General features: G+C 45.1%; 1 protein-coding gene and 1 long non-coding RNA gene across 2 annotated transcripts in view; both read right to left on the bottom strand.

Annotated features, from left to right (window-relative positions):
* Nucleotides 1-10,429, bottom strand: part of bmp1a (bone morphogenetic protein 1a) — a 29,211-nt gene extending 18,782 nt beyond the window's left edge. Inside the window, exons 1-2 of the mRNA XM_076150631.1 lie at nucleotides 10,089-10,429; nucleotides 2,016-2,129 (exon numbers count right to left, since the gene is read on the bottom strand). Coding sequence (XP_076006746.1) covers nucleotides 2,016-2,129; nucleotides 10,089-10,233 — 259 coding nt within the window. The 5' untranslated portion in view covers nucleotides 10,234-10,429. The remainder of the gene's footprint in view (nucleotides 1-2,015; nucleotides 2,130-10,088) is intronic.
* Nucleotides 10,430-13,671: 3,242 nt separating this feature from the next.
* Nucleotides 13,672-15,465, bottom strand: LOC143001180 (uncharacterized). The gene is made up of 2 exons (XR_012963688.1): nucleotides 15,358-15,465; nucleotides 13,672-14,403 (listed from the first exon to the last, which is right to left on the bottom strand). It is a non-coding gene; the product is annotated as an uncharacterized LOC143001180 (long non-coding RNA).
* Nucleotides 15,466-15,654: the final 189 nt, after the last annotated feature.

Below are 15,654 nucleotides of genomic sequence, written 5' to 3'. Positions count from 1 at the left end.
ATCATCTTGGTTTGCAGGCTTTAGCCATTTTAAGGCTGAATAATTTAATTCCAGCATTTTGTCATTGTGTCAGTATGCAAACTAGCCAAGCGTTGGCATAAAATGTTCTTATTTTACATTCAAGCTAAAAAAGAGAGACAGACGTTCGCTTTGTTCGCTCAGACAATCTAATTACAGCTCGAGTTACATGCGGGGAATGAATGCGTTTAAGTAGGCGGGAGGAGGGAAACCAGCAGCAATCTGAGCCTTGATCACCCAAACTGACAGATACCGACACTGTACATGCAGAATATCCACTCAGTTATTTTCTGGGAATAAAGCTGGGACTGGAAATAGTTGTATTAATCGTTTATTTTTTGCACCGGCCCTCCTGTTTATCGTCCCACTGAAATGTTTGGGATACGGGTGGGAGAGCTGTGTGCAGTGGAGCGCCGGGAGACGGCAGCTTCCCACTGCAGATAAAGACTCCCACAGCTGATTTCACTCATTAGTTGTGTGTGAAGGTACATCGGTTTCGGTGTGTGTTTTGTTGGAATGTAAAGCTGCTTAATCTGGGCTCTACACAGATACAGATAGTGAAGCTGTGTTATTATTCTGCTGCTTTCTCTGCACTCTAAAGTGCCTAGTTTCTGCTGTTTGACTTCCTATTGATTTCAGCTTGAATTTGCCACGTGTGAATTTAGGCAATAATCATGGTCTTGGTTGTTGTTTACCAGGTGTGCAGCAGCTGAACTGATCACTTGGACCATCAAGTGTGACAAAATAATGGAATCAATCAGACACTTGTATTTTTTGAGATAAATGTTTCCGCCACATTTTTGGAAGCTTTTTTTTTTTAAACTTTCAAGAAAAGGAAAAGAGAAGATATGCTCAAGTTTGTTTCATATTATTTTCTATACAGGCGTTTCCAATGGGAAAAAGACATTTGAACAGATTTCTTGTTCTTGTTACAGAATTCAACAATTAGAACTCTTTCAAATTGACTTCTTTAAAAAGATGAGACGTTCCCTCCAGAAATTCAACATATATACAATTTCTTTTAATGTATACAATATGAATTTTCTAAAATGGAGTAAAGACACATGAACTTTGAAGTGTGGCAACGTTGTGCAGAATCCAGTGTGTGTTTCTTGATTCGTTGTGACTTCAGAGGCTCAGCAGTGCAGCCGGCATGTGTGCTGCAGCAAGATGTGCTCTGCTGAATTTCTGCCTGCAGCTATAAATGTAACCAACCTGGCACCATCGATTAGCATGCACGTGTGTGTGTGTGTGTGTGTGTGTGTGTGTGTGTGTGTGTGTGTGTGTGTGTGTGTGTGTGTGTGTGTGTGTGTGATAGAATCTGATGGCACTGGGCTGAAAGTGTTTGTGCTTTTGAAACCTAAATGGAAAACAGAGCTGGGTTTCCACTGCACACAACACTTAGAAGTGCTTGGCTCAAGGGGACAAATGGAAATCCAGAGAAGAGCACACACACAACCACTCACACACATGCACTTACCTGTTCCTACAAATCCATATAAATCTGTTATGTCTTAAAAGTTCATTTTAGGATGTGTTTCTCATCCAGGCAAGTCTGAGCTCTTGACATGCACGCACTTGTTCAGTTACGCTCACCTCCACTTGCCGTGTCTGTCCCTTGTCTGACTCACAGCTGTTACTTCAATATTACTTTTAATTTTAGGAGAAACATCTCAGCCAACAAAGCCCAGCGGTCACAATCTAATTTGGTGTTACATTTTGTGCTGCTGTGTGTTGTTGACAGTCACAGGTATATACTTCTAAAGAAAGCGGTGTAGGCGCCGGCTTGCATTCTGAGAGGATCTGAGTGCTTCATGTAATGAGTCACACCTCACTAGCATTTATAGTGATGGAGAGTAAAACGCCACAGTGTGTCATTATTATGAGTGATAGACGCATTTGCACGAGTTTTATCGCGAGTTCACCTACAATCAAAAACGCTTAACCTCCATCAATCATTGTGTCGTCATTCCAGATGATAGCTTTGAAGCCTTTACCTGCATCTGTGTGGTTGAAGACCTGGATGGTTCTCTGAGCCAAATCTATGATCCTGTCCACCTTAAAGGATCGCAGGTCCTCCTCGTCCAGGGCGATGTCTCCCAGAAAGGCAACTAGGGACAAGCAGAGGCAGCAAACATCAGATAATTGGAAGGCAACTCAACATTATGGCGCATCGGCTTGCACCGCCCAGTAGCCTTAAGCTTTACCCGCCTGAGAGGACACGACGTGAAGGCCTATGTGAAGGACGGATGGAAGGCCTAATAAACACACACACACACACACACACACACACACACACACACACACACACACACACACACACACACACACACACACACACACACACACACACACACACACACACACACACACACACACCAATATATACTTCATTCCGAACTTAATTCTGTTCTGTTTTCCATTTTCTTTGTTGTGAAAGTGGAACAGCAGTAAAGCAGCTGCGTGCGAGCTGTATTGATAACAGGATGTCCACATTGTGTCCACTCCAAGACATAGGATAGAAATCTAATCTAAAACATTGCACAAGAGCGTCTTGGCCAAACGCAGGGAGATATATGCAATATCTTGAGAACATGAACCCGGAGAACCTTCGCCGGGGGTTTGGATTAATTGGGCCAAACTCGGGCCAGATGTTGCCAGACAAGCAGTCACACTGTGTGCGTTGGCGTCCTTGGATAGTTAATGAGAGCGATCACATGTGACACAGTGAGACACTGACACTGCCTCCGTGGAGTAATACGGGGCACCTTGAACAAGTAATAGCTCTTTAATGAGGCCAAGGAGAGGGAAAATAACCAAACAGTCACACTTTATGAGGAATGTGCTTTATGGGATTCCTTACTAAATGCCCCATTTCTGCGGGAGAAGAAGCGAGGATCTCCGCGGATACAGGGCGCTCCGCTTTTTACAAGCTTTTAACACCGGCACATTTCGAGAATTTATGGCCCGTCTTGTATGCAGGGGTTGGGTGGTGTGTGTTGAGAGAGGCAGAGGAGGGGGAGAGAAGTCAAAGGGGTCACACTGTACTCCCATGTGAGAGCCGAAGATGAGGAAGAAGGCACATCCCCTCTGCCCACATCACAACTCGGGGAATACAAAATGCAGATGTGCAGAGAGAAAACAAGCGCCTCCTTCAAACACATGGATGTGTGTTTGAGGTGGTGTGACGGAGCCCTGAGGGGGTAAAGAGCCTGGATGAGTGCTAAACTGTGGACATGACGGGAGTGATTGACTGACTGTGTAACCCCTCCTCGTGTCAGCACTGAACAGATTATTTTGACGATTTGGAAACTTGTAAACGACAAAGAAAGATCAAATATACGGCGTTTGAGTTGAGGCTTTGCTGTCTGCACGCAGCAAAAAACAGCCGAGGACACATTCTTTATTTTAAGATCTTCTAGACTTATATAAAGGTCTGACAGCAGTCTGAAACAAGAGTGAAAGGAGATGGAAAGCACAATAGAAAAGGAGACAAAACCCCCTTGGCGTGCGTCTCTATTTACCAGAGGAGAATTATTGAAACAATCTGGAGCTGGCTGAGGCAGATAGAGGCCAATCTCTCACCCTGCAGGTTGCAAAGGACGCACAGCAGAGGGGCTGTTTGGGATTAGAGACTAATGGCGGCAATAAGGAAAGGTGTAGATCACCTCCGGCGTGACAGGACGTGCTTGGAGGGCAGGTTTGAATTCCAGAGGTCAAAGGGATCCTCTAATTTGCACTCGGGGAGAAAAAAAAAACAGTAATTCACTCCGACAAAATCCCTCTAACACAAAACAGACGATTCACTATCAGCTGGCTCTTACTGGCAGAGGAAGCTACCAGATATCTCAAAGTATAGGATGGATGTGCTGACGACTGACGCTCATCTTTCTCTTTTATCTGCACGTCCTTATTTGATTCCAAGAACCGGCTGAGCACTGAAAAGAAAAAGACACAGCACTTAAGCAATCAATTTTTAGTCGCTGTCATAAAAGGGCCATAAAGCGCTGAGAAAAGTATCCTCACAACTATTCCATGGAGCTCCGCCGGCTCCGTATTGACAGAAGGAAAATGCACAATAGGAAATCTTCCCCGCACCGTGTTGTTTCAGTTCACAGTGTATTTTGCAGTGATTCCTGCCGTGACCAAACAGGGAGGCGCAGGTCTGCACCCCCCGCCCCCTCCCCCTGTGAGGTCCACAGAGCGCCGCGCTCTCTGCCCATGGCTGAGTCCCAATCATCCACAGCCGCGCTGGAGATGGGCCGCTTAATCCGCAGGGTCATTGTTCTCAGGCAGCGATGGAGATTGAAGTGAGCAAATGCATGGGCCCGGCGGTATTAGGACTCATTTCCCCCCCCCCCCCGGGCACAGCAGTCGTCCTGGAGACGCTGTTGCAGGTTTATGGAAAGGCTTGCAGGGATTGTGAATTAATCCCCTCGTCTCCTGGCTTTAATTATCCACAGACACACAGGTTTAGGGATCTTTGGTACACAACCGTGAACTGGGATTGAGGAAGGAGCTGAAGGCAGTTATGGAAAGAGGTGATAAAGTCTTTTGGAAACACAAATGCAGAGAAACTACTGTGTTCCACTGTACATAAGAGCACAGAGAACGTGGCAGATGGTGACAGATCACCACAGGGGACTGGGGCTGCTTCTCTTTCTTACCATTATGACAGATGACAACAGCTGCACACATGATATAAACATCTAAACACTTTGTTGTTCTGCCTCAGATTTCGTAGAAAACTAAATCAGAGTTTCAGTTGAAATTCTACTCTACGTGTGCGTTTGGCATGAACTGGTAACACAAACTGTTGGGTTGAGTGTGCTGGATTTGGGACAGAGGCGCCCCTCCCCCATCGGTGAGGAGGAATATCTCCTCAATGATCTTTAACATCATAATCCTTCTCATCTCAGACATCTAAGCCTATCCAGTCTGATTACACACAAACTCTCAATCAGTTTAATCTCATTGATTGGTGTAATGCCCCCGGCCTCGACCTCCTCTGTGTCAAACACGCCACGACCGGGCACCATTGTTTTCCTTAAATCTCCTTCTAAGGACATCAACCCGTGACATCTGCCACTGAAACCTGCACAAACATCAATACTAAGCCCCACGCAGACGCCGGCAATATCGGCTGCGGTTTTCCTCTTGGGCCGGAGCGTAAAGTTGAGCCAGTTTAGGCCCACAGATGAGGGATGAGAAAGCCTGGGCCAAAATGTAAGCCTGGAATGCATCACAATACCCTGGCACCGCCTTTCACAGCCAGTGTTTGCTAACAAACGCTGCATTTGAATTCCAATGGAAGCCAATAGTGTATTGCGTTAAGGTGATTACCATCTGATGATAATAGTGCAAGTATCACTTTTCAGGGTTCGACTCTGTGGCAGGCCTGTCTGACAAATGCAGGCGTCCGTGTGGTCATTGTCCCTGCAGAGACAACATGCTCAAAGCTACGCTAAAGGACCAAAACTAAGCAGAGAACGTACACATGCCTAACCACACGCTGGGGGGAATGATGCAGTGCATGACAGTACGCTGCTCTGTTGTGGTGTAAATACAGTCCCTGGCTCCTCTGTAAAAACAACTCCAGCTGTTATTCCTACAGCAAATGCTTACCTTGACATTTCCTAACACTGCAATTTAAGCCCGAGGCGAGAGAGAGAGAGAGAGAGAGAGAGAGAGAGAGAGAGAGAGAGAGAGAGAGAGAGAGAGAGAGAGAGAGAGAGAGAGAGAGAGAGAGAGAGAGAGAGAGAGAGAGAGAGAGAGAGAGAGAGAGAGAGAGAGAGAGAGAGAGAGAGAGAGAGAGAGAGAGAGCTGCTTATCTGCACTCTGCTCGTCTCTCAAAAGCTAACTAAGGTATAATGAGTGGAGGGGCTTCCAGTGTAGTCTGGAGCTACAGACCCACATTTCAGTAATTATTTTGCAATAAAAGCCTGTGGTCTCATCGGCAACGCAGCTGAGATGAAGAGCGAGTTGCAGTCGCCACGCAGGAGGCTCCGATTCTTATTGATAGATTGAGGGCTGCAAAGGACAAACAGCAAGAGGCCGGCTCCCCTTTAACATTTCACACTCCATTGAGCCCATTAGCAGATTGGATTTCTCCGCTCATCCTCGCCGCTCTTCACTGATATACCCTAACGCTGATTGCGGCCCCTCTAATTACTCGTCGGCACGCCGTCCATTTGTCTCTTTAAAGTCAATGATATACGGTTTAAGGTCCTCGCACGGATGAATAATTTAGAGCTACACTGCAAGGATTTTCACCTTTAACATATTTCCATTGTCTGGTGAGAGTTTGCTTCTAAGAATAGATGATGGCCTAAGCAAAGTTGAAGTAGGTTTGTTCGGAATAGAGCTGCAGCTGAATAAGGGTGAAGGGAAACAAACACAGCTCCTCCAAATGAACAGCGTGCAGGAGTGCTTCATTATTGCCATTTAATTGGGCAATTTAAATAAGCTTAGGCACCGAACTCAGGCTTTGTATTAATGTAACACACGGTTAGTTATTACTTTGCTCTGACGACACACACACATTGTTCCAATTAATGAACAGAGATCATTCCAATAGATTGGCTCCCTAATCACCCGAGCCCTGTGGAGAGGGAAGCAGCGGGGGTCCTGTGATGTATAAAAAAAACACCCAGTGTGGGCTTATACAGGCTGCATTCCATGATAAAGGAAAAGCATCTGCTTAAGTGTCGCTTGAAGGCCCAACAGAGAGCCCCATCATGAGGTGGAGGGGGGGGCGGGACCTGTTGGAGAACGACTGTCACGAATTCCATCACATCCAGATGAACAAACCCCCAAAAACATGAATGTCAGAGGGTAATTTACACAGAAACGCTCGTCGTCATCTATTCATATGTGACAGAAGAGACAATGGAACGGAATCATTTAAAACTCTGCATGCACTTACTGTGAATGTTTGCAGATACAGTATATACTTTAACACACACACACTTTCAATCACATGGTTAAGGTTTAAAGAGAACATGTTGTTGCTGTTGTTGTCATTAGTCCATGTTTATAGTAAAATAGTGACTGCAGTAAAAATGCATTGTGATTTTAGTGACGTTGGGTCTTGATTTTCGAACACTAACTGGATCCAACTGTTGTTCTTTAAAAGACCCATTTGTGAATCCATCTGAGGGCCGACACAATGAGCCTGTGGACAGACTAACAGACGGCCGGTGCCGGGACCTGCACCCGCTCACCTGTGCCACTGTAGCCGCCCCTCCTCCTCCTAGCGCTGCTTTCCTTTGGCATCAGCTGAACGACCTACAGTCTGTGTTAAGTGCTCGAGTCAGGCGGAGGAGTGGGGTGTGTGTGTGGGGGAGGGGGGTCTGGTTGCCTTACAGGAGCAAGCAGAAACCTTTGAGATGAGGCCAAGGCGGCACAGGCGCTCACATGCAGAAGCCGCTGCAGCCTTTCATCGCCACACACACACACACACACACACACACACACACACACACACACACACACACACACACACACACACACACACACACACACACACACACACACACACACACACACACACACACACACACACACACACACACACACACACACACACACACACACACACACACAGAACCCGAAAGATGAGCAATGATGTCTGAGGAAGTTTTTAGTAGATTAAGATGTCTGATCTAAAAGTGAATGAGCAAGACAACAACAACGTCGAGCCAGGATGTGATCTGAACAGAGAAGACAATGGATCTGATCTCAGTAGGAGGGTGAAGGCTTAAATGGTTTCCTGGGATGCTGCCAAGGTTGGAGTTCTGCATACTAAGGGAATTTTCCACTGGTTAACTTCCTTAATAAATGACATTACATCAGTGTTAGTGCAGTCCTCTCTTCAACGACAGAAATCACAGAAGTGCGGAATTACATGGAATGTTAGGAAGCCAACTAAGCATCCAACACCAATCAAAAGATATTTAGGATCTCTAAATTCTATTTCCTTTCCACCTGAGCTGAAGTACATTCATGAAACGCTCAGGAGGTCAGCAAAGCAAATTCCCACATGTATGAATCAATGAATCCTAAGGTCTTGGAGCAGCGTTCAGCCTCCCAGAGGACAGGACAGGAATTATTTAACACTCCTCACTCGCTGAGCATTACCGCATTAGATACTTTTCACGCGGCCGTAAGCATTTTTCTGAACGGAAGCAGCAAGACATAAAATGCTGACATCCAGGCCACAGAAAGCGATCAAATACATGCAGTGCAGTGATGCGCTTGAAGGTGGAACAAGGAGGAAATCGATAATTCTAGAATCTCTGAGAACACAATGCCAATGTCCACACAGTAAAGATTGTCTTTCTGGTGTATTTACTTAATGAGTAAAACACTAAAAGGAGGGAGAGCTGAGGCATCTTGCTTCGTGCTTGCTTTGTTTCTTAGTATGTACAGTACAAGAGCGGGTGAGTGGGTGTTGGAAGAGAGAGAGTGGGAGTTTGTTCTTGCGACTGTCTGCCAACCACCTGTCTGCAGACGTGCCCAGAGGAAACCAACACACACTGCGCCTCACACAAACGATACTCCAGGTAGACAAACAGTAGACAGCATCCTGATCCATGAGCTGAGGGCTCGGGGGAGGGGGGGCTTGATGGGATGGGAACTTCCCTGCGTGTTTCTGGTCTGACACAACTCTGACGCTGTTGACGTCAACGTAAGCAAAACATCCCGGGAAATCTAAACACAACACTCCTCTCCACTTTGCTCTTTGCCAACGACTCATCTCAACACCACCGCAACATCCAGTAAATCCTCCAAAACGATGCAAACACAACATGCCCTGACCCCTTTGGGTGACTAATGCTCTTACTCCCCAACGTGAGCCACACAGCCAAGCGAGGACAGGAAGTAACTTCTTCGCTGACTTGCACGAGATGTGCAGGGGGGGCGGCGCGTGGGAGACATGGTTCATCTCAAACTGGACCCTTGTCATGTTTATGCCAAACTGCAACACTCTGTAAATCTGGACAATCTTGGTCGGCTGCCAAGTTCCGACACATTTGTCTCACATGGGAAACATTAAGAAATCTGAAATGTGTGTGTGTGTTCAGAGACAGAGCGAGAGAGACCTGGTGGATTGAACTGTGTTTTGCAATCAAGTGACCACATCAGAAATTGCTCAATGCCAAATGGGTGAGCACTTCCAGGATGTTAGAGGTCATTGTGACTGAAGCCAACTCAGACTATTTGTAACCTGAATACTTTCACCAGATGGAAAACACAATCTGTTCAAATTCCCCCAAAGGGATTTGGCAGGACAGTGAACTCAGCACAGACTAAGATTACAATGGCAAAGTGAGAAATGCTTTTGGCCAAATGATGAGGAGGAAGAGACAGACAGGCCTCTGCACAGACTTAAGACAAGAATGTGAAGAGATGAGCCATAAGACAACAGCCAATAGAGAGAGAGAGTGTGTGTTGTCTGTGTGTTTGTGCAGATTCTAAGATCTACTGTACACTCTTCTTCCCCTCCTCCACATTGTTTTAGTGGCCGTGTGAACAGCCGGTGGAGGGAAAAAAAGACTATTTGTGCAGAGAGGCTTTTAGATCAAACAGTGAGCGTCTTGGGTTTCTAACTACAAACCTCTGATTTGTTTTTAAAGCGACGCGCCGCGGAGACTTCGCGTTCAAATCTGCATTATAGCGCATTTTTTTGAGGGATAAAAGTGCAAACTGGAACTTTTTCCCCGAACACACACACACACACACATACAAACACCGAAACTTTCCGTGTGTCCAGAAATCGCGTCCACACACTTTTTTTTTGTTATTTTCAATCCCACTATCCGTTCGGTTTCGCCGGGCGACTCGGTTTGAGCTCCAAATGTTCCAAACTGCACAAACTATGTCAGTCACTAAAAACAAACGCACACAATGTCCTCCAAAAGCCTGTTAAACACTAACCCCGCCGCTGTCATCTCCGTATAAAGGAAGCGCCTCGATCCCTGCGAGCTCCACAAACACATTCGTGGCATGTTTGAACCTCCACACACATGAAGGTAAAAGAAGGAAGGAAAAGGAGGAAAAACGCTCACCAGCTTTGCAGGGATCCTTGTAGTCGATCGACTCCGATGTGGCAGCGGGCTCCACATAGTAGCCTGGATCAATCGTTTCCAAATCGATCGCCAATATAGCGCCGAGACAAGGCAGGAGAAGCAAACATCTCGCTGCGAGATCCATGATTGTGGTGGGGGAGACGGAGAAAGGCGAGGGATAAAGGTAAAGAGAGAGAGAGAGAGAGGGAGAGGAAGAGAGAGAGAGATGGGAGGATTTGGGGGAAATGAGATCCCTCCGGAGGGCGGGTTTAAGTCCAGCCTCTCTCCGGTGTCTCCTCGGCTCTGGGGGCAGTGATTTCTCTCCTCCAGCCGGAGCTCCGAGCTTCTCCGCTCTGCTGGAGAAACTTTGATGTTACGGCGAATATGCCCCTTTTTCCCCCTCGGTGCTGCCCCGTGTGCGCCTGTCCGACTCTACTGTGGTCATTAGGGGTTGACTACTATATTTAGTAGTCAAGTTGGGTTATAATTTGCTTCAGTAGTCACCGAGATAAGAATACATATTGTGGTCGATTCACTCAGTTACAAGCCTGCAATTCAATATCAAACCGACCGGAACAAAGAATATAATCACATTGGGCTCCCAGTGACCAAATTACGGTCAAGTAGATTCCCTTGGCACGCTATTGTGGCTCTCAGGGTCGGTTTGGGAAAGTTTAAAAGTGAATTAAATCAAAAAGTGGGATTAAACTTAATCCACATGGCCAATTTCAGGCGTATTTAATTTTAAAATGTGCTCGTTACGCGCAGCCGAGCAAAGAACGCGCACTTTTACGCACGCAAATGGTTTATTCCAACGAACGCACGCGCACATAAACCTGCGTGACCCCGTATGTCAGAAACACACTGAATTCACATACGAGCGCGAGCGCAAACTGCAGCGATTAGAGCGCCACCTGTTGCCAAACCACGGAATAACTCCACATGACCCCAGTAAGGAACATTCAGGCAGGTAGGAATCATCTTAGTCTTACATTTGGGGAGTTTTTAAAGTTTAACTCACACAATTTGTTTGTAGAAATGAAGAATTGTGTATCAATCTTCATGTAAAAAGCCGACAGTTTGCCAATCTTCATCATTCACCATATTCAATTTATGTCACTGATTTTATTGTTCCCCTTTTCCCGTCTTTCAGCGGTTGTTATTGGATACAGCAACTCTTCTATACGTCTGGATTGAGTGAATTGACACATCTTAACATGTAGAGATTGACTGATCATTTATGAGTTATTTCTGCCAATTATGGTGGAGTTTTTTTTCTTTTTTAATCTTCAATCTTCAAACATGAAAAGAAAGAAGGAAAGAAAATACCCCATAGCTGTTATGATGTCATCATCTGAGGTAAAACAGGTTACAGCAAAACCCTTTTGTTGTGGTTGGGAAGTCTGGGGGTTGGGGATTAGGTGCTTAATGTGTTGAGTTGTTACTTAAGTTGTGAGAATTTGCACGTTACTATCACAAAGCTCAAACTAACAAGGGTCACCTACCTTGCACTTCCACACATACTATATAAATGTCCTTTCTTACCTCCTTTCATTCCTTATGTGTCAGGCTCAGAACTTACCAATCAAAGTGTCTATCTGAGTGACGATCTCTTCACTCTTCACTGAGCTGAATGCCATTACTCGGCTACACCGTCCCATCTTTCTAATCTCCACACATATCAAAGTCATTGTGAGGGGAAATAAAACTGTCCCGTGGTTCTCCAGCTAAAAGTGGAGATCAGGTACAGAGATTAGAGATGGATTGCCGAAATTTCTGCTGTTGCTGCTGATGGGAATCCGTGAGAGCAGCTCTCCTGCCATCAGCTATCCCATCCCCACTCATTACATACAAAGCCAGGCTTATGTAAGAGCTAAGAGACACGCTCTTTATCTTGTCTGACTGGTGCCTGTGTGTGGACATTCAGACAGGATGCGCGCTGAGATGAGTGGGCTGTATTTATGTTGCTGCTGTAAACACGGCAGTATGACTGGGATCATGCATGTGAGTAAGCTCCTTTGTTATAGTTTGAATAAGAGGGGCTTTTGAGAATATTCTGTGTTTGTTCAATGTAACAGTGTTGGGCACTGGACCAAATATTTTCATTAGCTAACTACACATTAAAGTGTGTGTGACCGTAAAATGAGAGGAAAACCCTTTTCACTGCAGCAAACACATACTCCATGTACAGCAGGTCAGTTGAGGTGGTGACACATGGGGTTAAATGTCAGTACAGTACAGGTGGAAATCTGCTTTGAATTCACCGCTGCAAAGGAAACAAAACGAATTGGAAAAACACAGTTGATTATCAATTCTGACTGATCTCATTCACTCCAAATCACTTTAGCGCTTTAGAATCCTGCCATGTGTCTGATATTAGTCACAGTGAGAGAAAAGTGCTAAATCTGACATGTCACAGCAGGTGGAAGGGGTAACATTAACAATGGCTGTGTTCCATTTCGTTGTGTCAGCGAGCCGGCATGTTTGACACCAACGCTCTGGCACCGGCACACCTAAAGACAATGCAGCTATTATTATGATCAGTGACACCTGTGTTTAATAAGTAAACAGTTGTAAATGATAATCTAGAATTCTGATTTATTACCATAATGACAGGAATATAATTACTGTGATAAACAGTAAAAGTAAAAGCAGCAAATGTAATTATCTAATAAGCATGAATTTACTGTGTGAAAGTTCCATTTACTACTGGGTGCGATGAGTTCCTTTCCTAACATGACCCCAAAAACCTCCACAGCCCTCCGTTCCTCCAAAACACATCACGTCCGAATCAAGCGATGGTGTGTGAAAGGACTGTGTTGCTTAGTAAACTGAAGCACTATGATCTTTCCTGGAACTCAGATTCAGTACACTACACATAGTCTGATGATGAGACAATAACAGGCCCCTGGGCACAGATGCCATCGAGGGCCTCCTACCTCATTAAAGCCATCTGCATAAAGATTTAATTGTCCTACATCTAAACAGGATTTACAGTAAAATTGAAAACAATCCTGAGTAATAAATGAATCACAGCACAGGAGAATCACAGGACCGGGAAACTTAACGCAGGATTTACACTGCATGACTCTACACACTCAGAGCCAACAGCACATAAACACACTGTGCAGGATGAAGTGGAGCTGCTGCCATTTGACCTTCATCTGAGGGGAACTCAAAATAAATGTAACGGCTGTTCTAGAGGGAATTTCTCAGCTTTGTTGTTGATATGAATGTCCCAGCCCCTCGACTACAATGAGAGCAAGAGCAATGAATGTTGAGTAACTGACAGTGTCATCATGCATCTGACTCTGGCTTAGGGCCTCATCTGAGCTCTGTGATCCATCTCTGGCAATACGCAAGCCCGGGAACACACACACACACACACACACACACTCTCATCAGATAATTATGATGTGTGAGTAATTAAATCAGATGCATTTAGCAAGCCAAGAGCCACAAGGTGAATTATCCCAATTTTGCTTATCAGACTGATGAAGTATGCAGTGCTTGTTGCTTGTTGCTTGAAACTCACAGACGGATCAGGAACTAAACATTAGATATCTGAGGACAAAGTCAAACGTTTCTTTGTGTGTTTTTGCACAGAAAAACAAGATAGATTTTTGACAATGCAACTAATTATCTTAAGGTTTACAGCAAATTATACCTTGTCCATCATACACATCAAAAAAATCAACTTTAATCTGCATAACGAGGATTAACAATATTGGGTGAAATTCAGCAGAGACAATGATGAATGGAGACAAAGTCAAAATTTGTGCAACAGCTATGTCAAAACACGGAGTTGTTCCTCTTTGGTGTTACAACATCCTCCATCATTCCGAACATCCTTGGCTCCTGGCCAGTGTTCCAATTTATTTCAAAGGGGTTGGGCGCCATTTCGGTCAGGTCAACTTCTTCCACATCAAACTCGCCTCTGTTGACCTTATTCGCTTTGTCACAGAGCTTGAAGCTTGAAGCAAAACTAATGTCCCGCTAATTAGTGAAGGGGACCCACGTGTCCACATACTTTGTGCCATATAGCGTCCCATCAGATATGACATAGGCTAGGTTGAAAGTGTAATAAGGGAGAACCTGTGCAGCAGATCAGCTATAACTACACTCATCTTAAATATCACAGGCCATCACAGCAGCCTCAGCCTCAGCCTCAGCCACAGTGATGTGTTGCATGTTCCAAACCATCAGTGCGGAGGACGTGAAGCGCTTCCATCCTGAATAACGTTAAGGTGTTCATCATGGGGGATGGGGGGATGTGCAGAGGCCCCTGGCACAGCATGGCGTTACTGTGTCACTGCTGTAAAAGGGCACATTGAGATAAAATAATTGAGAATCGTGAAAACATCTGCCAGTACGATCCAACCCAACACTGTGAGCATTATAATGTTGTTGTTTCTGGCGCCGTGTCAAACAGATGAGCTCAGTGGCGCCATTGTTGTTTTTGAGATCATAGCTCGTTTGTGTATTGGGCTGCATCATTATGTTACACTGCGTTTTCATTCACCATTTATCTCTCTGCGAGTTTGTAACAGGAGATTTAAAAAGTTGTGATAAGATATGGAATTTGGTTACGCGATGAGCAAATCAGCGAGTCAATTTTCTATGCAGATTCACAAGTGATGTAAAAGGATTGTTGTCAGTCCAATACAACACAATCACTTTGAAATGAACTGATATCTCTGTTACACAATGCCAACAAAGAAACAGACATGATCTGCTTCAGAAAGGTGCGACGTAAATGAGCTCGTCAGCATCTGTCAAGTGTGTAGAAACAATGGATTTTTTATTTCATATTTTAGAGTGTAAAGCTTCAGCTCTAATGTGAGGGAAACGTGATCCTTATCTGATAAACATCTCAAGACATTTGGCTCAGTAAGTGATTACGCTTTATTATTTTAGCACAAATAACCTTGAAAATGGCCTGTAAATATAAATGCTAAAACATGGCAAGAGTCCAAACGCAGGTTGAGGGGATTGCAGGGATAGAATTCAATATGAAACCTCAACCTTGTATTTTCAAACTTCTAGAATGCATTGTGGTTGCCATGGCAGTGAGCATATTTATAACAAGTAAATAAGTAAGTTGGGTGGGCTGCATGGTCAACAACGTGGGCAGTGTGAGAACAAAAGGCAGACATAGAACTGCAAACACATTTGTTCTTTTAGTGACTGAATATAACCGTCCAAGTGAAAAAATGCAAGTAAAACGTGTCCCAAGCGTGTGAGCGCTTCACTGTGGAACGAGACACACCTTTGGCTCAGGCGTCTGAACCTCGGCAGCTTGACCGAGCGATCCGGCTCTACCCGGCTGTCCTCCTGGAAGGGTCACCATGATAGACGTGGGGGCTTTCTGCCCTACTGACACACAAACACAACTTCTCAGGACCAACGGCGACACATTCTAATGATGCCGAATACAATAACAGGGACACGAGCATGCAACGTTGCCAGAGATGCTGTCAAACGTGTGAGGATGAAGGCAGATTTAGCCTTTTCCTTTGTGGGGTTAAGGCAGCAAATTAAATTGGCAGCAGGGTGTTACACAATG

The sequence above is a fragment of the Genypterus blacodes genome, unplaced genomic scaffold (genome assembly GCF_046128005.1).
Source record: "Genypterus blacodes isolate CSIRO-AG114 ecotype Tasmania unplaced genomic scaffold, CSIRO-AGI_Gbla_v1 ptg000053l_1, whole genome shotgun sequence".
Lineage (NCBI taxonomy): Eukaryota > Metazoa > Chordata > Actinopteri > Ophidiiformes > Ophidiidae > Genypterus > Genypterus blacodes.
Note: the sequence above shows the minus strand (reverse complement) of the source record. Positions and strands in the feature narration are given on the sequence as shown.